This window comes from Candoia aspera, chromosome 1 (assembly GCF_035149785.1).
Source record: "Candoia aspera isolate rCanAsp1 chromosome 1, rCanAsp1.hap2, whole genome shotgun sequence".
NCBI classification, from domain to species: Eukaryota; Metazoa; Chordata; class Lepidosauria; order Squamata; family Boidae; genus Candoia; species Candoia aspera.
The window spans coordinates 210,911,238-210,932,581 of NC_086153.1; the positions used below are offsets into that span (position 1 = coordinate 210,911,238).

The 21,344-nt window shown below is 39.0% G+C and overlaps 1 protein-coding gene across 1 annotated transcript in view; it reads right to left on the minus strand.

Annotated features, from left to right (window-relative positions):
- Window positions 1-1,998: 1,998 nt before the first annotated feature.
- The window catches only part of THSD7B (thrombospondin type 1 domain containing 7B), a 456,317-nt gene continuing 436,971 nt past the window's right edge, over window positions 1,999-21,344 (minus strand). Inside the window, exons 20-27 of the mRNA XM_063318405.1 lie at window positions 21,107-21,252; window positions 19,513-19,672; window positions 18,120-18,293; window positions 17,625-17,720; window positions 9,294-9,376; window positions 7,111-7,303; window positions 5,246-5,333; window positions 1,999-3,324 (exon numbers count right to left, since the gene is read on the minus strand). Coding sequence (XP_063174475.1) covers window positions 3,243-3,324; window positions 5,246-5,333; window positions 7,111-7,303; window positions 9,294-9,376; window positions 17,625-17,720; window positions 18,120-18,293; window positions 19,513-19,672; window positions 21,107-21,252 — 1,022 coding nt within the window. The 3' untranslated portion in view covers window positions 1,999-3,242. The remainder of the gene's footprint in view (window positions 3,325-5,245; window positions 5,334-7,110; window positions 7,304-9,293; window positions 9,377-17,624; window positions 17,721-18,119; window positions 18,294-19,512; window positions 19,673-21,106; window positions 21,253-21,344) is intronic.

Sequence of the window (21,344 nt, forward strand, 5' to 3'; positions counted from 1 at the left end):
AACCGGAATAAAAGCTTGTGCAACCAAGACTATTGATTGTATTTGGAGTCTGTGAATGTGAACTTGTCCTACATTTCTTCTTTCTGAAAAAACTTCTTTTTATAGCCAAGATCTAACTTCATTTGCTTAGAAAAGAAATTTCTCATATGGAAGTTGGATTGGTTTGCACAACTACCCTCTGTGTTTTAGGAGTGGCCCAATCATATCAAGTTCTTTGTTCTTAGGCTTTGGGCAGGAATTCTGTTTTTCATAGGGATGGCACCTCCTCTCCTCTCCTCATATAATGTTCTTAGGGTACTTTACAGCTTCCACAGAGCAAAAACCCTTTCACAAATTCCAGCTCTTCAACACCGCATTTGCAGTGGCTGCATCTTAGCTCCACAGTTCAGACAATCACCAGATGGCAAACAGAAGAAGCAGAATTCACTAAATATTTGCTGTCACCTGGTGGATGTACAGTCAAATGGCAAACCCTAGTTAGAAGGATTTTTTTATAAATCAAATCAGTTGATGGTATGACAGGCAAGGAAGAAAAGAGAAAAATTGGGTGTGATAACCAGACCATTTGCATGCCAACTGGAGAAGGCTTTTCATGTGTTAAATGACATTGGGTGGGACTAAAATTTCAGCCGAGGGAACCATCACCTCTTACAATGTCATGGGTTAAAGCTATATGGAGACCAGTGCAGCATGGACCCATTGTGGATGCATAGTAAGAGCATACTATATGGGTACCAAGATCTAGGGTGGCATGATGTTCTGCCAACTCCAAAATGGGAGGGGAGCAGGGTAAAGCATCTGTTTGGTCAGGAGGTTCTGCCTGACTGATGGCAACTTATCTAAGTACAATATATTTAACTGGGGAGCCCTCAAAAGAAGACATCTGCCAGTAAAGTTTTAAATTACCATCCCCTCAGTTTGCATAGTATGGGCAACAGATTGGAGGTAGGAAACTCCCCAAATGCATTCAGGATACCATACCAGAAGGGAACAGAAAAAGATAATTTTCACCAACATCAGCTGTTGATATCTATTCACATCAAGGGTCACACAACTCCATCCAAACAAAATATCTCAGTGATACAGGCCACTTCAGTTTCACATAATCCTAGAGCAATTGACCTAGCACTGAAAAATAGGATCATTAGGGTGGAAAGACTATCTTCACTTGCACACCCATGGTTCATGAAATGAAGCCAATACCTTGGGTTTGCATGAAGCACTGAGCCACAAACAAGTTTTCAATTAAGCTCATGGGCTGGATTCATACCACATACTGAGCCTCAAAACTGGTCAGGCAAATTTGAATTGAGCAAATTCAGCCACCATCAGTATGGCTAGGCTATGGCTTTTATTCTAGAGGTGCACAGACCATGCTTGCTCAAAAAAAAAAAAAAAAAAAACAAGCACGGAATGATATGTTGGAAGGGTGCAACCTAGCCACTCTATGGAAAGAAAGGCAAGTGTAAGTGAAGATGGTCCTTTCAGAACAACAGAGATGCCAATTTGGACAACAATAACTGTGTCCCCTTGAATTAAGCAAGGACCATTTGATATTTCTAATTATTTTTAAAGCTTAAATTAGGTATGCCATTCTCCCCATCAGAGCAGTCACTGTGGTACCAGATTTAAACTCTGAAAAGTGAAAGGAGGGCAATCTTTCAATTACTATTTACCTTCTGGGGGGCAGGTTGCAAATGGTCTTAACACACCCTTCCTGTGTGAACAGCCAAATAGAAGGCACCCCCTTCCATTCCCATACAGTAGTGTTAACTCTTCCTTTTGGGACAATGCTTTATATAGTTGTTTGCATCTTTTGTTTAGTTCTTTGGGCTAAGTGAGACTTTCCCCCTAAGGCCTGAGTCATTTGGAAAAGAAGTATTTTTATCTGATTGTAAAATGGACATTCCATGATTTGGCCTTAGCTGCTTAGATACAGTATTTGGTTACTTTAACTGCTGATACACTCAATGAAGGAAATGGAGCTGCTTGGGGAGATCTGATATATTTTTATTCAGAAACAATGTGTGTCTAATGAACAATACTTTCAGCTTGAAACATGTTGGGATTTCCTTAATGAATTTATAATGTGTAATTACTTCAGGAATCCATTTTGAATCTCCCTTTCTCATAGTTTGCTTGTAATTATAGTTTGATTAGGCTATGATCTCCGTGGACCAAACGCAAAATCCTTTTTAATAACAGACATTGCAGTGCATTTGGAACAACATCCCCACACCCTTTAGTTTTTTTATTTATGTATAAATACATGTCAATACCACAAGATGGCACTTTCGTACTTGCAACATATACTCTTACATATACTTATCTTCTTCAAGATGTTCCGAATGTAGACTTGTAAACTTTTTTAAAAAGCAAGATTTTGTACAAACAGCTTGTTTGTGTATCTGTGGGTGTGTAATAAATAAGATCAGAGAACAAACTTTTATAAAACATCATAAATAATTGCAGATAATAAAATTTAAATTACAAAAGCAGAATGTGTCTTAACTGACTGAATTAAAGTTTTCAATGGTTAAAATGTACCTATATGGCTTGATGCCAATTTAAAATAACACTCTTATCACTTCCTTAGTCAATAATACGTTTGTCCACCAAGGAAGGAAGAAAGACTTTCTCACAAGTAGAAAATTGCCTGGATTATATGCTGCAAAATTTCTTGCTTATTATTGTCTCCTTTGGCAGAAGGGAAATCAGATTGTTTTGTGATCTAAGAAAGTCAGTTTGGAAATCAGGGGAACTCCAGATAGTTTTATAGTTTCAAATGTAACTCAAATATAAGCTCTAGAAAACTCATTGTTGAAAGTGGTGAAAAAGAAAGAAACTTTGCACTAATATAGTGCATAATGACTCAGTGTCTAGTTTGTCCTTTATAGTAAATGTAATTTTATCTCCCCACAGGATTGTCATGCTTTCAAAAATAAAAACCAGTAGAAGACTGTAGAATTTTTCATTTGTCCTTATTCCTATGATTAAAAAGGAAGAGATGTAATTCTGAGATCCCCTCTGGGGAAGTGCCATAAAGACATACCATGTTTCAGATATGCCAAAAGGTAAAACTGGTTAAGTTTGGAAGTTATATTCTGCCCAATCATGTCAGATGTCAGATTCTTCCAAAGAACAAACACAAAACCCAAACTCATCAGTTTGAATTCATATCAAAAGAGGCAGGCGGGACAGCAGTTAAGGCAGTTGATGTCTACATTTGGGTTGTCTCCATCTTACATATCAACATCTCCATCGTAGGCTAAAGCCAGACACTTCTGTGGTGGAGGAGTAAGTTGTGGCTGTTTTGGTTTTTTGCTGAAAGGGAAGAAAACATTCATTTTTTTAGGAAACAAAAAGGTGAATTTGAATCCTTTATTTGGGGTCCAACCCAAGCAAAGTTAAGCCCTACTGATTTCTATGGGAAGCTTGGTTATATCTTTTAGTACCGAAATTGATAGCACTTACTTTTAACTGGGCTTTGCCATTTTCAAAACTGGAATGTTAAGGTGAAGTTATTTTAATTTTCCCCCCACATAGGCTGTATACAGGAAAAACAGACAGCTCTAGAAACCACAGAATTATGGGTTACTTGAAAAACATAAAAGCCCCACTTTTTTTTCTTTTTGTAGAAGCCCTTGAGGACTATGCTGTGTAATTCAATGACAAATCCCTGAAAATAAGTGACAGTTCCTACCATTTTCTGGCAAAACAGAAATTTTTTTGCCAACAAAAAGCCATAAGCCTTTGGACAGTCTTAAAGCCCCTAAAACAGCATCCCTCTCTCAACCACCATGTGGGAGGATGGGCTGTACCCTGATTGCAGGCAGCTGGGGCTGCATTCCTCCCTTTTACTCCTAAATCACCTCAGCGGCAGGATGGCAGGGAGATTGTTAAAAAGCCCTGGGTTTGGAACAGCTGGGGTGGGGTGGTAGCAGATGACAGGAGAAAGCGAGGGAGAGTGCAGCAGTAAACGTTTGTAGAAACGCCAGGAGCGTTTGAGACTTTGTCCTTTTAAAGGAGCATTGTATCCTGGAGATAGTAGTAGTGTTTAATAGTTATGGTAATAGAGTAGTATAGAGACAGTCAGAGCTTAGAAACCTACATGCATGAGTTAGAATAGACATAGTTTACAGTAGTAATGGTGATAGAAATATAGGTTAGTTGGAAATGGTATTAGTTGGTCACCTGGGTAGAGAGAGCACTTTTATACTGTAACTAGTAGTTTTCTAAGTAAAATAACCCCCAACAGAAAAGGGGAGAACAAAAGGTCTTTGTGTGCAGTGTCTCATTGGGAACGTCTTGGTGAGTCTGAGTAAGCAACCCTTGGGTATCAAACCAACCTGTGACACACCATTAAAAAAAAACCTCAGAAAAATTAGCCTTACCCACCACCATAAAATCATGATACACCTATCTTATCTTCCTCATAGTTCTTAGCTCTTGGGATATTTGATTAAGTGGGATTTCAGCTTCCCTGAATCAAGAATATAGTTCTTGGCCCAGCCTTTTATTCAGCACAATTTGTTGCTGAAGGATAAGCTCAGCAGTATGGTTGCAGTCTAAAAAGCTGACCTGTATGTGTATTTGAGAACCCAAATTTTATGTAGAAGGCTTATTTCTCACTTAAATCAAGATTTAAAACGTAAATTAGAATAAGCAAAGATTAGCTACGGTATATAATAGTGAAAATAAATGTGGCTCAACATTATGTTGGTATTTATTATTATTAGAGCATCATACAATACATCCAAACATTCTCTAGTCTTCCACAAACACATTTCCCCACGCCATTTCATAATAGCTCCTACAGCAGAAGAGACCAACTACTGCTAAGATGAAAAACTCAGGCAGTCTTTTCATCGATAGGAACTAGTATGGTGTCAGCACTGAATAAAACTCTAGCTGCACATCCTGTCATCTCTTGAATATTCTTGAATATTATTATGAATATTATTTTCTGTATCTCCACCTAAATAAAAGGATTGGAACATACTTTCAGGATGATAGGCTAAACTAAACCTTTAAATAATAGGAACAGATGAAAAGGTTTCAAGTGATACTTAGCTTTCTAATTACACATAATATAAAGGATCCTCAGAATTTTAATCTTGGAAAGCTATTTGTAACTTCGATGTAAATGAATTTCAGTCATTCTAATTTTTTCCAAATGACTGAATCTAAATCCAACATCTAGAAACAGAATTAACAGTGACAGAAGCAAACACAGAATACATACCAAAGAAGATATGAGGTGAAAATTAGGAAAACTATAATGAGAAACCCGGCAACTGATACTCCATAAACCCAGATTTTAAGTTTTCCATCTGAGAAAGGGGAAAAAAATAATAAGCTGGTGCAAGCTGTACGTTTTACTTATTTTCTGTCAGTTTAAAATAGCAAACCCTTCATTATTTCCTGACCTTGCCTACCTTGAAGGGCCGACAAAACTCATATAGGAGCGATACCAACCTCTATGGAAATAAATAACCCACGAATCACACTAAACCACAGAGCTACCAGGCAAGTTCCAGCTCATGAAAAAAAGAGGCGGGGGGGTTGAATATAGCCTTGTGCACATTTCGGTACATTGTTTATAGTTTTGTGGAGTAAAATACCTTTTAATTAGTTCCTTCAAAAATGGGATTGCATTTCCTAGAGCGAGATATCCTGAAAAATACTAATATGTATGGCTGTAATCTGTGCTCAGAGTTCCTGCCTCTTGAAGATAGCTCTTGTGTGTGTAGCTGTGTATGTTCCTCTCACACTGATCCTGTCCTCATCTAATATGGTATCCTCCAGGTATCTTGGGATTGAGCAGAGAGTCCCTGGATGTGTTTAGGTACCAGATGACTGAAGAGTTTGAGTTTGTTTGTTTGTTTGTTTGTTTATACACAAACACACACACATCTTTTTCTGAACCCCTATTTCCTATGCATGTAATCAATTAAGCAACCAGTCAGTTAGAAGCAAAGCAGTTCATCATCCAAGGTTACTTTTTACAATATTTCTGCTTACAGATCATGCACAGAATTTGCTACAAACCACTGCCAGATGCCTGCTATTGTTTAGAGAGAAATCACAATGGCAGGGTAGGGCATGCGCTATTTTTCAGCCAATGGACTCCTTAGAATCTTGAGAGCATGGTGAAGGTGCTCTCGCAAATGGCTGCCAAAGAGGGTCTGTGAATTTCAGTCTATGGGTTCAAGTAACATGCCATCAAAGCAGCCACACATCAACTACGAGAGCCAGCAGGATGTACAGGTTAAGGTGTTCTATGAACAAGGAGACCCAGGTTCAACTCCACCTTCAGCCATGGAAGATCCCTGGGTGACTTTGAGCCAGTCATTCTCTCTCAGCCCAACCTATCTCAAGGGGCTGTTGCTGTAGGGAAAAATGGGAGAAGTGAGTGCTCCCTTTAAGTTCATGAGGAAAAGGCAGGGTATAATCTAAATCAACAAACTAACTGTTAAGGGAAGGACATAAAGAATGCTCCACAGAACCCTCCTGGTGATCACCATATCAATTCCCACTGTGATGGTCTCACCTGAAGAGAATGGTCAGCTTCGTGTGCAGAGCAGCAGGTAAGCAACCTCCTTCTGCATTTATAGTTCTTGAAACCATTATTAATAAAGGAGAATATACTGAACAGCAGGTATCCTGCAACTGCAGGATTCAAATATGTGATGGAATGTAATCCAGTATGATTACAAGCTACTGTAAAATTACACTGTTTGAACCCAGATCATGCGTATGTAGAAAGTCTCATTTTTTAAACTGACCCTTATTTTTTTTCCTCTCCTTCTTGTACAATAGTTTCCCATAGCAATGATACATGTATTTCTGATTAAATAATTTAAGAGTGAAGAAAATATCATTAGCTGCAGCATTGTAAAATGAAATCCTAGGTCATTCTGTAGAATAACGTTTTTGCAAAATTGTACGCTAATTATATTCATGTGATTATATGACAAATGAGAGTTTGTATATTCTCTAGTTTAGTTTCTGGTTATGTGATTCACTGAGCGTGAAGCTTACTTTTCAAATTAAGAGAGGCTGGGAGAGAGAGAGAGTAACCATCATGCAACAATTTGTTATTTTTACCTGGGTTAAAAGGCTGAATTGACCATCCTTTGAAAATGTCATGCATTTTGGAATTGATAGGTTTATGTTTTGCAGCATTTGTTTTAACATCAGCTTTCTTATCTTCTAAACCAGGAATCTTCATGCAGTAATCCAGGAAGCCATTTGATCTCATTATTTCAGTGTAGCCTCTCTCACAACCACAGATGCCACTCTAGATAACAAGGATATATGCAATTCAGAAATCAGTTCCTCCCCCAGAAAATGTTTCTGCTGGAGGGCTGCTTGATGCACCCCAGTTAACCTAATGCCGGGTGCTTCTATTATCATAACTGAAAGCCCAACCTATGCCAAGGACTTACAATAGATTGCCAATACTGTTCAAAGCTTTCTGATTAATACTAAGCATAATAGAACAATTGAGTGCCTGTTCCTTCTTTTACTGAGCCTGGATAAATATGTTGCAGCAGAAACACTGAACACAAACATCTATCTCACAGAAAGAATACCAGCTCAAAGCCCTGCAGCAATGAGAGTGGCCAGTAAAATGTTTTCCCTGTTAAATAAGATGTTGTTTATTTAAGGCTGCCATTCTATGCATATGGACTTGTGACCAGCTTGACCTGATGTCTATTTACTTTAGAGTAGACACATATAGATTTGCATTGCATTATATATCAAAATTTAATTATTTAAAATATGACAGTAAGATTGTATATATTTCAAAGGAAAAGCAGAGTTTCTGAGTTTCTACAAGATACTAATTTATTGATTAGTATTGATTTATTATTTCAATTTATATGGCTGCCCATCTCAAATTCACAACTCTGGACAATTAACAGTATAAAAAGAACAACATGTTATTTCAGAGAAGCCCCAATGCTCATCAGCATATCCTACACTGTTTCCACATAATGTCTTGATGTGAGATATTAGGGAAAACACCACTTTCAGAGTGTAACACCTTCAGTTGTCCTCAGTTGCAGAAGGACACTGAGATATAGGCAAAGGCATGTGGATGTGTGTTTGGAAATGTTAACTGATGGTCTTCTTGCTCGGACAGGGAGGCTGCATGGATTTGCCCTTAGCATGAAATCAGACCAGATAATGCACACAAAAAGTCTGCTCAATTTAATTCTGTTCTAAAATAACTCTTGCAAATTCTCAGAAGTGTTCTCCTGTAAAAATACTTCTGTTTTTCTACCAAGTTCTTTGGATGCTTGAGATTTTTTTTCTCTTCACATTTTATCTGGGAGTTTTTGAGCCTATTTTATGTTGGAGGGTGTTGTCATATCCCCACCTGGAAAACCTCCATGGAAGGAGTTCCTTTATGGATGGATTATGTGAGAAAGCATCCTTCACGTATATGTCCTCTCACATGGAACTGGAAAAGTTCCAGACCAACAGAGACGACACAGCTTCACCTCCATGAAGACTGATGGCAGCAGCCATTGTCCAACTGTTAACTTTTCAAGGTGGTTATGTAATTATATAGGAAACCAATCAATTGTAGCAGCTATCAGAGGACAGGTGTAATTTTACCACACCCCTGCCTCACAAAATATAGGAACAGGTGTGGACACAAAACCCTCCTCCAAAAATAAAGAAATGGGGCAGGGTGGGAACCCAGTGGACTGAAAGTTCTAAGGTGAATTGTCACCGAGTCATCTGCCTTCCCTTTCCTTTGCTTACGTTGCCTGAGGAAGCAACTCAGGACCATTACACTCAGAATTAAAAGGCAGAGAAGATTTGCAGGAGGCCTGTTGTTTTATTTCAGTGTAGCAAAGAAATCCCAGATGACTCAAAGAACACAAATGGCCATCTTCCACATGGGAGGGGATGAAGCTCCTGATCTCACTGGATGTGAATATTCTCACAGGGATGTGTTCCTTTTGTTCACAGCCTGATTTCTCTATTTACAATCTGTCGTATATGAGTCTGTCCCAAACTGAATTTCTGTGAAAAGAAGCAAACATTTGCTTGCAAATACCTACATATATATTTGCTTCACATATCCCCTTTTCATCTGTAAGGCTATATATTCAATTAACTGAATGGGTTCCCCCTCTAGGTGGTGTCCTGTGCATGCTCAATTATGTCTCTGGTCTGTTGGGAAGTTTTTGATTTTGCTTTGTTTTACTTTCTAAAATAATCTGTTGGCAGTCAAAGACTGCCAGTGACGTAAAATACACTGTCTGAATTACCTGTGTACAGTATGAGAAGGGTTTTCTGCAGGCTGGGTTGCAATGCCTGGTTGTAGCTGGCTGTAACTGAATAGAGCAGCCCCCTGAAAGAACAATTGTCAAGAGAAATCAACTCCAACACTGCTTTTGAAAACGGTGCATTTACATCATTCCCAAGACGTGCTGGCAGTGCAAGTTTTAGCATCCATTATGCGCTGTGAAAAGTCTATGCTTCCCACTTGGATTCTCTTTGTATTTTTAAGGTATACAACTAATATTCTACAATTTATATAAATAGATGAAATATGAATATGACAAATAGGCATTTCAAAGCATAAAATAATAAAAATATAATTATAAAATAGACAAAAGCTTGACTTTGATTAATTCAGAAACTATCCAATTTGTTCTGGAAAAAAGAGTATGGTTTATTTTTTTTAGTGTATAACATAGGAAATTACCTTGAAGCAACTTTTTTATGCATGTCAACAAAAGGAATTTGTGGAAAAAGATGTGTAGCATAACAATAAATTTATTTTGGGCACTTGAGCAGCAGATAGAATTTATTCATATATACATATGAGAAATTTTGGGGGGTGGTTGGAGGGGGGGTAGAATTAAAAACTAAAACATCCCAAGTTTACAAAGACTCACCCCCCTTCCACTAGATGGCATATGGAGCAAGCACAGACCTTGTCATTCTGCTTAGAAATGCCCATAGGTTGATCAGATAAAAGATCCAACGTATACAATTCAGTCTCCCTACTGAGATTGAAAAGGCAATCGCAGGTAAGACTGGGACACCCTATAAAAGAGGTGATGTTGAAGGACTTCTCTTACCATTTCCACCACTCCTTTCTCAAGGGTAAACTCATAATAAATAAGCAACATTTTAATATTTGCCTAAAAACAAGGATGAGGGGCAGGGCATTAAACTGATCCAGTGTAAAGCTCTTTGCCACGCTTCAGCACTATAATGTTAGAGATAAGAAATTGGCATAGTTATTCTTGATGAACCCTGTGAGAAAAAGGTATTTGTTACTATGTTAGAATCTGAGAACAGTAAAGGGCTAATAGACCAGTTTCTTGCAAGGAAAGCAGCTAGAAAGCTAAGGGCACTTAGAGAAAGAGGTAGGGCTACGATATTTGGACTGAAAAAATCTGGATGACCACCACTTGACATCAAAAGCATTATTAGAATTTTCTGTATCTCTTTGCTGTCCTTGATTTATTCAGTCTGCAACAAAGCATAAAGAAGGAGTTTTGTTGATACACCTCTTTAGAGAGAAATAATTGGCCATATTCTATTGTATATTATCTGTTTATAGAACATTACTGTTAAATAAAGTTTTAATTGTCTATAATCAACTTGAACTGGAGACAGAATATAATATGTACTTTCCCCAAGTCTAAGATATTATACTATCAGGAGAACAAATAAGAGAGGTGGCAGTATTATTTTAAGATCAGCACAGAGTGTGCTGGTTGAAATAAATATAACATTAGCTGTTGGTTAAAAATGCATATTCAAACCAGGCTCAGCTGTTATAAACTCCAATTCTAAGCATCATGCCTTATACCAAACACACATACAGTAAAACAGATCCAAAAATTTAGATTGGATTAGCTCCAGCACTGCAAATTTCCAATGAGTACATACAGTATTTGTGTCCCATACAACTGAAGTACTTTTTTTTTTCCCCTTCAAAGATCTTTAGGGCCTCTGGGACCTAAAAAATACCTCTTGGCTAAAAAAAAGTATGATTGGATCTAAGCTTTTGAGTTTTTTCAGCAGACAATTTGGCCTGTGCTTTCCAAATCATTGTACTTTCAAAGACAACACCCAAACACTTACTTGTTCAATTAAATTCCCATTTGCCACCTATTTGCAGTATCCCATGAGGCAGTATGTGCTTCTAAAGCTTTTCCCAATCCCATGAAGGGCAGAGATAAAGATATCTTCTGCAGACAGTACAGTAGGTGACAGATTTTTGGCTAACTTTGTGGGGATGATTATCTCAATTCAGAGACATTTAAGGAACATACAGTTCCTTAGGAGGAGTTTACTCCTCCTTGGTGGGGACATCTCGTGACATTGTCACTGCTGGTTACATCTAACATACTGTATGTGTTATCATATGATTGCTGAATAAGTATCACCAAATATTTATCAGTGGGGACTCTGGAAATTAGGTCAAACCGTCTATGAAGGTTGCATAAAGCGCCCCTTTAGAAGGTGTAACATACTATACCTTCCTACCAGTTGACCTAAAATTAAGTATTGGCTAATCTTGCTTGATAGGGACACGGTGGCGCTGCGGGTTAAACCGCTGAGCTGTCGATCGGAAGGTCGGCGGTTCGAAACCGCGCGGCGGGGTGAGCTCCTGTTGTTAATCCCAGCTCCTGCTCACCTAGCAGTTCGAAAACATGCAAAATGTGAGTAGATCAATAGGTACCGCTTCGGCGGGAAGGTAACGGCGTTCCGAGTCGTCATGCTGGCCACATGACCCGGAAGTGTCTACGACAACGCCGGCTCCAAGGCTTAGAAACGGAGATGAGCACCGCCCCCTAGAGTCGGATTTGACTGGACTTTACGTCAAGGGAAACCTTTACCTTTACTTAATCTTGCTTGACCTGCCCTAAAGCTCTCTACATAAATATTCTCTTTCCAACCATTCCAGAAATTTCCAGTACAAATGTCTAGTGCAAAATCACATCAATAGTCAACTGGTATAAAGCAATGGTGACAGTAATATTATGTTATCTTTTCTCCAGCCATAGCACATTAGGACCCCCTAATTTGGAGGAATTATGAAAAAAATGCCCCCAGTAACAACAAAAGAGTAAGTTAAATTCAATAAATATTTAATCCCATCAGGATGGACTGCTTCAGTAGGAAAGTAATTGTCCCAGCTATGGATTCATGCCATTCCTGTAAGTTCTATCTCTATCTCCATTCTTATTGAAAAAATGATGGACAAGATATTTATAATAGATTTATATTATATTTATATCTTGGTGGCTTGTTTTTCAATCCTGTTAAACATATAACATAACTGAGAAATAAAACAATGCAATCTTTTTTTCACTATTCTCTTGCTGAAGAATTGCAAACAGAGCCCCCAAAATACATGACAGTCTCTCATTAAAGTTCCATAAATAAATTCTCCCCAGCTATGCTGGGCCCTACTCACTTACAAACTAGATATTTGAGCACTCCTCCTTTGCTCTTTCACATTATTTTATTGTCCTCTGTAATGAGCAATGTAGTTACTGTGCAGTTCTTAGTACACAAACTCAATGGGTTTTTTTTAATTTCTCAGAGAGGAACATTTCACATGGGGGGGAAACATGCTTTTTTGGTTGTCAAAGCTACATTTTTCAATAAGCAAGTCCCACTTTTGGAGACAGACATTCATCGTGGCTCAATAGAGTTCTTGGCTCCTGTTAAAAATCAGAAGAACCACCAAACCAGTCTTTAAAATAAGAACCTCAAAAATATCTATCAAAGGGGACTGCACATATTGCAACACCTGTGTGTATGACATACAACTGAAAGCAACGAACCATGCGAGCATATGAACAAATGAGTCTACCAGCACTTCCATGTGGTTTTGGTTACTGATCAGTATGAATCAGCTCTATGGGACTTCAGCAGTAATCCTGCCTACCGCCACTCCCTGGAGCTTTAAAACGTGAAAGGATCAGTGATATAAACTACGATAAAACGGAGAATCAAATATTCCTGCTTGTCTCTATGACTTCTCATTCTGGTCTTGACAATCATTCCTGTTCATCAAGCTTCTTTAATTCTGTTTCCAGCATTATTTGAAATAAGCTCAGATAAAATTGTGTACACTATTTATATAATGTAGAGTCACAATAGCATAATGGAGAGAAGTCAGCTGGAGCTATTCACTTTGAAGGAAACTTTTGGCCATGTATTTGCTCTCTGCATGTGCCACACACTATTCTTCATTGTACAGGTTGATTGCTGTGTGTCCTGATGATTATGTGCATATATTCCTGCTTGCTGCTGAACTCTTAAGTTTATTTAAAATATTTATATTCCTTTTTCGTTTAACATGAGTTTATAAAGTAGCTAGAAAGAAAATCACACCGATACTATAAAAGCAATAGCAACAAAAATGAACAAAACCAAAAGAAAAATATCACCACCACTGTCTGGTGCTTTAAGAATCCCTGAAGAAAACAATATTAATAAATCCCTGAAGAAAATAATAAAGCTAATATTTTCTTAAAGAAGAGATAAAATCTGGTGGGCAACTGGAAGAAGGACATTTCATTAAGTGAATATTTGAGTTCTTCCAGACATCACTACAAACATTTTCTAGATTTCAGAATATAATTGTAAACAAGATCAAGATTTTTTTTGAGGAAAAAGGGAAGGGTTATGTAAACATAAAGCCATCTGCCAAGTATTAGAAGCCAGCTACCTATATTCATACTTGAAGCAAGTACTTGAAAGGTTGCTGGCTTTGAAGCTGCAGATGTTCCTAGAAGGTATCAATTATCTCAACTTTTTTTTTTTTTAATGTGGATTGAAACTGGTTTGGAGGCAGAATTGGCCTTGCGCCCCAATAAATGGCAGAAGAGTAGAAACATTTATTTATTAAAATTTAAATTATCTGTATGGCTGGCTATCTCACATAGCGATCCTAAGCAGCTCACAACAACCAATAAAAACAACAAGATAAAAACAGAACAAATCTTTCCCACCAGGTACCATATAAACCAGACTAATGACCCTTGACTCAATCCTATCCTAGCCCAATGCTAGGAAGAAGAGCCAGGTCTTCACTGCCTTCTGGAAGACTGAAAGAGTAGGGACCCTTTGAATCTCAGATGGGAGGCTATTCCAAAAGGCTGGGGTAGCTACAGAGAAGGAGCACCTCTGAGGTCCCATCAGATGACATTTAAGGGAAGGGACTGGGAACACACTCACCCTATCTGATCTAGTGGGACAAGCAGACACCCCCAGAGAGAGGTGGTCCTGAAAATAACCTGGCCCTGTGGCATGCTGGGCTTTAAAGGTGATAACCAGCACCTTGAATTGCACCCTGAAAGCAACTGGGATCCAGTGCAGCTCACACAATAGCAGTATAAGATGGGGCACGCAGAACTATGGGGCACACAGAAGTGCACCCCCTGCTGCATTCTGGATCAGTTGCAGCTTCTGGCTGGTCTTCAAGGACAGCCCCGTGTAGAGCGCATTGTAGTAATCCAATTGGAAAGTGTCTAAGGCATGAGTGACTCTGAGCAAGGCCTCCTAGTGCAGGAATGGGCACAACTGGCATAGAAAATGAATTTGTACAAAGGCTGCCATGGCCATAGCTGCCACCTGCTCTTCCAGCATGAGCCATAAGTCCAGGAGGATCCCCAATATGTGCACCAATTCTGTTTGGGAGAGAGTCATTCCACCCAGAGTCAAAGATGTCAGCTCCCCTGACCCCAAGGGGTCAAAGACCCACAACCACTTTGTCTTGCTAGGGTTGAGTTGCAGCTGGTTTCTCCCCAGCCAGGCCTTTACAGCCTCCAGGCACTGAGCCAGCACCTGAACACTTCCTCAGCATGGGGTAGAAATATATAATTGGGTATCATCAGCATACTGATGATACTGAACCCCATGCTGCCCAGTGACCTCACCCATTGGCTTCATGCAGATGTTAAATAGGAGAGGAGAGAGACCCCATGCCCTGAAGCACCTCACATACAGGAGCCATGGGCTGGAACTCTCCCCATAACACCAACTGGTACTGGCCACAGTGGAAGGAGAAGAACCACTTCAAACACTGCCCCTCCCCAACCCCAGGAGCCAGCACAGCAGGAAATCACAGTCAATGGAATCAAAAGCCTGAGAAACCCAGGAGGATCAGGATGGGCATACCACCCCCATCCCAAGTCCTCCAGGAGTCATCTGAAAGTGTGACCAATGCTGTCTTGGTGCTATAGCCCATCCTGAATCCTGACTGAAATGGGTCCAGATAATCTGCTTCATCCATGGTCCTCTGCAGCTGGCAGACTGCTCTGTGACTGTTAACACAGCTTTGTATTTAAATGATTTTGATACCATTGACCATGATATTCTCCTGGATTGGCGACAAAGCCTCAGGATAGGAGGCATTGTTTTACAGCAGGTTTACTCCAACTTGTAGAGACTTTCCCAGAATATGGTGCTGACTGGCTATTTTATGTTGAGTGCTAGAGGGTAGTACTTTGTCTCCAGTGCTCTATAACAACTATATTACCTGATACAGTGATTATTAGGAATTCTGGAGGGAAGTGTCATCAGTAACATATGAATCAGGTGAGGCCATATATGTCCTGAATAAGAATCTGTTTACAATTATTGGTTGGATGAATGCAAAGCTAGTATATCTGGTCCAGATAGCATATTCGTGGCTTAGCATTTGGGTATCAGTGGTGCCGCCCTCTCCCCAAGTATATGCCCATCCCAAAAGATCACATAAAATGGACTTCCTCCAAGTCCCTTTGCTTTGGGAATACCATCTTAGAGAACATGGAAGTAAGTCTTCTCAATCATTGCTCCCCCTTCTCTGGAACAACATTCTTTCAGAAATCCCCTCCCTTCCCCTCCCCTCCTGCTTTTTAGGAAGGCCATTAAAACATGATTATTCCAACAGGCTTTGGGGCTAGAATATTGTGATCTTGTTCCCACTGGTACTGAAAGTTCCTCGGACTGTATGTAGGTTGCATGATATTGCTTTGTTGGTTGGTTTGTTTTCTTTACTGTATTGTTTTTAATCCAGTTTACAGAGGCTGGAATGGATGCCCCTCAGAGTAATTTGCAAATGGAGCAGCCTAAAATACATACAATTAAAAAAAAATAAAAAGTCAGATGACCTATGTTCCCAGTAAGGTGTGCACGTGTGTGTATATACAGACTATCCATCAAACCCATGTGTACAGTAAAAAGTTGAGCAACAACAACATTAAATTCTCCCAAGATAATAAATAATACACCATAAAATGGGCTCTTGAGGAGTCCTCCAGATGCTCACCACCTCGGAAAGCCTCAGCTTAAATGCAGTGCAGACTAGGATTTCCTGGAGAAGGGGCTTTTTGCCCAGGACAATAGACAGGTGGTTCTTGGAGCTGAATTGCTCTGGATTGGGCCAGTTAGAGAAAGGGTGGAACCTCACAGCCTCCTGGACCTATGGAACTGTGCCACTGCCCCACTCTATATTGAGAAGTGGCTCCTGAAAGACCTCCTTGGCCTGCCTCCTTCCAATTAGTATTTGTTGAGTTTGGGCCACCCAAGGTCATGATCATTGTTAATCCTATAAAAAAGTCAATGTTAAAATTGATAATAATTTAAGTTTAAATAAGTTCAGAAGAAGGAAAGAATGGGAAATAAATGAAAGAGAAAGGGCTATCTAAATACTTTCTGGATTAATTCCTTTGTATAAATTCTTTTTTCTTTCATTACAATATCAAACTCCAAAAAGAAAAAAGAAACAATTTTAAATGCTTACAAAATATTGATTGCAATTATCAATTATCAGTGACTAGGGAGTTTATATTATTATCTGCAGGTGTGTATGTGACATATTATTATACTTTCTAGTTTCTATACTTGAAGAATTTTAATGCAATGCTATTGCATGTTATTTGCAATTTACTTGTATTGTGGTGCACAAATTTGTACTTCTTTTGGGAAAAGCTGCACAAAACAATTTGTCCTGCACACAGCATGTCAGGCAGAGAGGGAAGATTGGATGGCAGCAAGCATTTACAGTTTTTCTTATCTCTTCCCTGCTAACTAATGGTCATCCAGACTTTATAACCCAGGTCCTAAAAGACAACAAACTGAGACTGAAATGGAGAACATCCATAATACATAGCTAGATAATTCCAGGTATTGTTTGCCTGTTCTAGATGGCATGGATTTTCTTAAACACACACACACACAGAAGTTTGCACTTTGGGAAGGTTCTTGGATCCAATGCTAAGATTACCAAAGGAGGCGCAGATGATTATACTTATCACAGCTCCTACTCCTTGGAATGCTCTTCCCACTGGTATTCAGGAGGCACCAATAGTGCTACATTTACATACCACTTACAAACTTACCTCTTTATTCAGATCTTCCTTGTTATAGTGCTGAGTATTTTAATTTAGACCTGTGGTTCCTGTTCCCAGCTTTCTCATGTTCTAAATATTAAAATATTTTAATTGCTGGGAGTTTTATATGTTTTGAATTGCAATATTGGTTTTTATATGCATTGGAACTAGTATAAAAATGGCAATGGAGATGGTGGTGATGGTGGTAGTGATGACCATGATGACAACATTAGTAAGCATACTTACCTGTCACATTCAACCTATCAGAACGTTGGCACCATACTGTGCGTTCATTATCTTGCCAAAGGCTTGTTTTCCATACATAATCATAGCATTTTCCTCCTATAATCCAAACAAGGCAACAGTTTGTATTTACTTGAAATATATGCTGTTTTTTTTCTTTTCAGCAGCACTAAACATTCTTAACTAAATTCAAAAGAAAACTATTAACAGCATATCAAAACCTGCAAGCAGGAGAAATCCAAAGATTTAGGGTTTGCTGTTCTGGAGATTTACTTTCTGTAGTTGTCTGTTTATGCCTCATTTTTTCCTCATTTCTAAGTACTGCAAACAGTTACCCAGTCTCTGCTTGCCTTTTTAAATATTTTCTTAATAAGCATCTTTTGATGGGGCAGGAAGAGTTCAGAAAAATTACAATAAACTACAGAAATGACAAGAAAACAATTTAGAAGCAAGCTCTTTTGTGAGATAATAGGAACTGTGATTTACAGTATTCCATACCTGAGCAAGGCCTGGTCTCCAATTCTTGTTCAGGGCAGCTTTCTTGATTTTCAAAGGACTGAATTATAAATGTTCTTGACCGAGACTGACGACCCATACTCTCAAAGCTCCTGCCATCTATACAAGTTAATTCACAAGAGCTCCACTCTGACCACTCTGTGAGGTGACAGTCACCTGTACGCACAAAAATGAAGAAAGGAGGAAGGCATGATTTTGCTATCGGATGTCTCCATATTTTCTTCAACTATAACATCAGAAGGGACCTACAGGTCATCCAACCCAAGGGACAATCTTATACATCCTGGAATCCTTTTTTGGAGCAACCCCAGACTGTGTGGCAGAACGTTGGTGAGAAAATAGCTCAAAAGTGGTGACATGGTTTCCTGTCTTTCTGATGTGGGAAATTCACACACACACACACACACAAACAGAAGCATAAATTCTAGAACTAGCTGAAAGTTAGAATCACAAAGAATCCCACAATTGCTGACCATCACCTCCCTGAAAAACCTAGAAAACCCTGGTCCCACCCATGTGCACACTATGGACACATCCACTTTGTGATTTTCCCTTGTCTACAACCTGAAATGCTCCCAGAAGACATTAAGTGTGATCCTACTCATTTACTTGACTCAATCCAATTCCTGCTCAGTTCAAGGTACCCAGTATAAGATGTTGGCAGACCTCCTAACAACAACCAGCCTTGCCAATGGTGAGAGATGCTGTGAATTGTAGTGCAGCATCATTTGAAGGGCCAGAACCTCCCTACCTCTGCAGCTCAGCATTCCTAAAAACACCCTTTTGGGACTGCTTTGAAAACAATAGCTTTAATTTTAGAGCAGCAGTGGGAAATGTTTGGTGTGGAGGCATAGACTTAATTTTTTTTTTTTTGTGGCAGCTGAAGGATACAATGAGGTGATATATGAAAATGTAGTATGTGTGTTGGTGGTGGTGGTGGTGGTGGGGAATTGCTTTTTTTTATTATGTTAAAACTTCCCAATCGTTTGTTAACATGCTTTTCAATTTTGTTAAATTAAAACAATTTTCAATGTTTTGTTTTTCTTTTTTGTTGCAAAAAACAGTAAGAAAGCCAGTTTGGTCTAGTGCTTAAGGCAATGGGCTAGAAACCAGAAGACTGGGAGTTCTAGTCCCGCTTTAGGCATGAAAGCCAGCTGGGTGACCTTGGGCCAGTCACACACTCTCAGCCCAACTCACCTCACAGGGTGGTTGTTGTGGGGAAAATAGGAGGAGGAAGGAGTATTTGGTATGTTCGCTGCCTTGAGTTATTTATAAAAATAATAAAGGCTAAAAATTAAACAAACAAACAATGTGTGTGGTAGGCCATACCTATGTATCACCAAAAGGACAAAATATGGTCCTTCTCAGAGTTTACCTGGACAAGGGACAGAACATGTAAGCTGAAGCAAATTCTCTTTAGGTGGGAGCTCTTCACAGAGTGTACTCTCTACTTGTTTAAATGCTGATGATAAAGTCCCATCATGTGCCACACATAGGAGGTTTCGTACTTGGATTCCATCCCCACATTGTCCACCCTAACAGAGAGAGAGAGAGAGAAAAAAAAGAGGTTACCAAAACAACTTGCTGTATAAGTAATTACACTTTGTATGCTGTATATTTATCCTAGAAACAATGCAAAGTGTTTGTAAATCAGGCAATGCTTCTTGCAGTGTTCTAGAACGGTAAAAAATATAAAAGCGGTCTTTCCTATGCCAATGTTTGTGTTCAGTCCCTTGCAGTTGATAAGTATTCTGCAATGTTGTTAAAGGATCAGTCTCTCAAAGAGTTCTTTTTTGGGTGGGGGCAAGGAAAAGGGCAGATTTTGTCTTATCACTCTTGAACCACATGTAGTAATGAACTTTTGAAGATATTTATTTATTATTTTATTAATCAAATTTAGCCACCGCCCATCTCCCCCAAAAGAGGAACTCTGGGCAGTTTACAATAAAATCAAGTGTGAAATATAAACATTAACATCTCATAAAACAGTTATTATAAAATACAGTAAATAATCAGAATCCAAGAAAGGTATAAAATCCAGGCTGGTAGGAGGGATGGATATGGATCCAGAAGGACTAAAGGCCTTACTGTGTATATTGTCTGTTCTGCTAATAATGTAAATGTAGAAGAAAAGGTGTTTTGGGTCTCAACAAACATGTCCCTTTAAAATATTTTACATCTTCCTCTCTTTTGCATGTCTTCCTGGATATGGCCTAATTAGTCTGACATGATTAATGCTAAGCAGATCCCATCTTCTCCCTACCCTGAAATAATTGAGTGTGGAAATCCAGATCACTTTAAAACTAGTGCTAGATTCTGGATCAAATGTTTTGGATGAAGAATGATCTAAAAGATAAATGGGGAAGGGTAGAATGATGTATAAGGCAAATCGAGGCATGCCAAATGCAGTGTGAAAAAAGGGAGGCCATACGGGCCATCCATGCTGACAAAGCAAAAGTACGGCTGTTTGATGCTTCACAATTCACATCAGCGTTTACATTTTCAGACTATTAGGAAAGAGGTAATCACTTCAAGGAAAAAAGTAGGACTCAGCAGTTCAGGCTACAGCTTTAAACTATACTGTTTCAAGGCCTTTCAATGTATTGGCAGAGGCTACATGGTGTTCTTAGTGCAAAAGTCAATTTCCTTGGTAGCAGAGTTCTCTGAAATTAAATCATGCTTTGATCTCTGCATGCTGATGCAAAACCTATCTATGACACTCCTTGGAATGCTATTACAGATGTACAATCCTTTGACCTTTGTTAGTTGTTAAAATTAGTTTTTAGTCAGCTGCTTCAGTTGTATTTATGATGACTTTTCCATACTTCGACAGAATTTTCAATAATATTAAACTAATACTGCCCTCTTAACTTTTAAAACCAGGATCAAATTGCCTCCTAGATGCGGATTGCAATCTAGTTCATTTTTTACCTGTTATTCTAAGGAGAGGTTTTACAAACTTCAAGTACCTCAACTTTGCACGGGGACCATTCTCCATGAACCCAGCTATAGCAGGGCTTTGCAACACAGTTTCGGAATTGAGTGAGCTCAGCTGGGCAGGGCCTTCCTTCTCCTTGGGCTTCCATAATTATAGATCGGGTACGCAGCATCTGACCTAAAGAAAGAGAGAGGATTATTCTTGAATATCTTGTATTTAACATTTTCTGAATCTTTCTGGGCACATTTAAAATGTTGACAAGTTGTTGT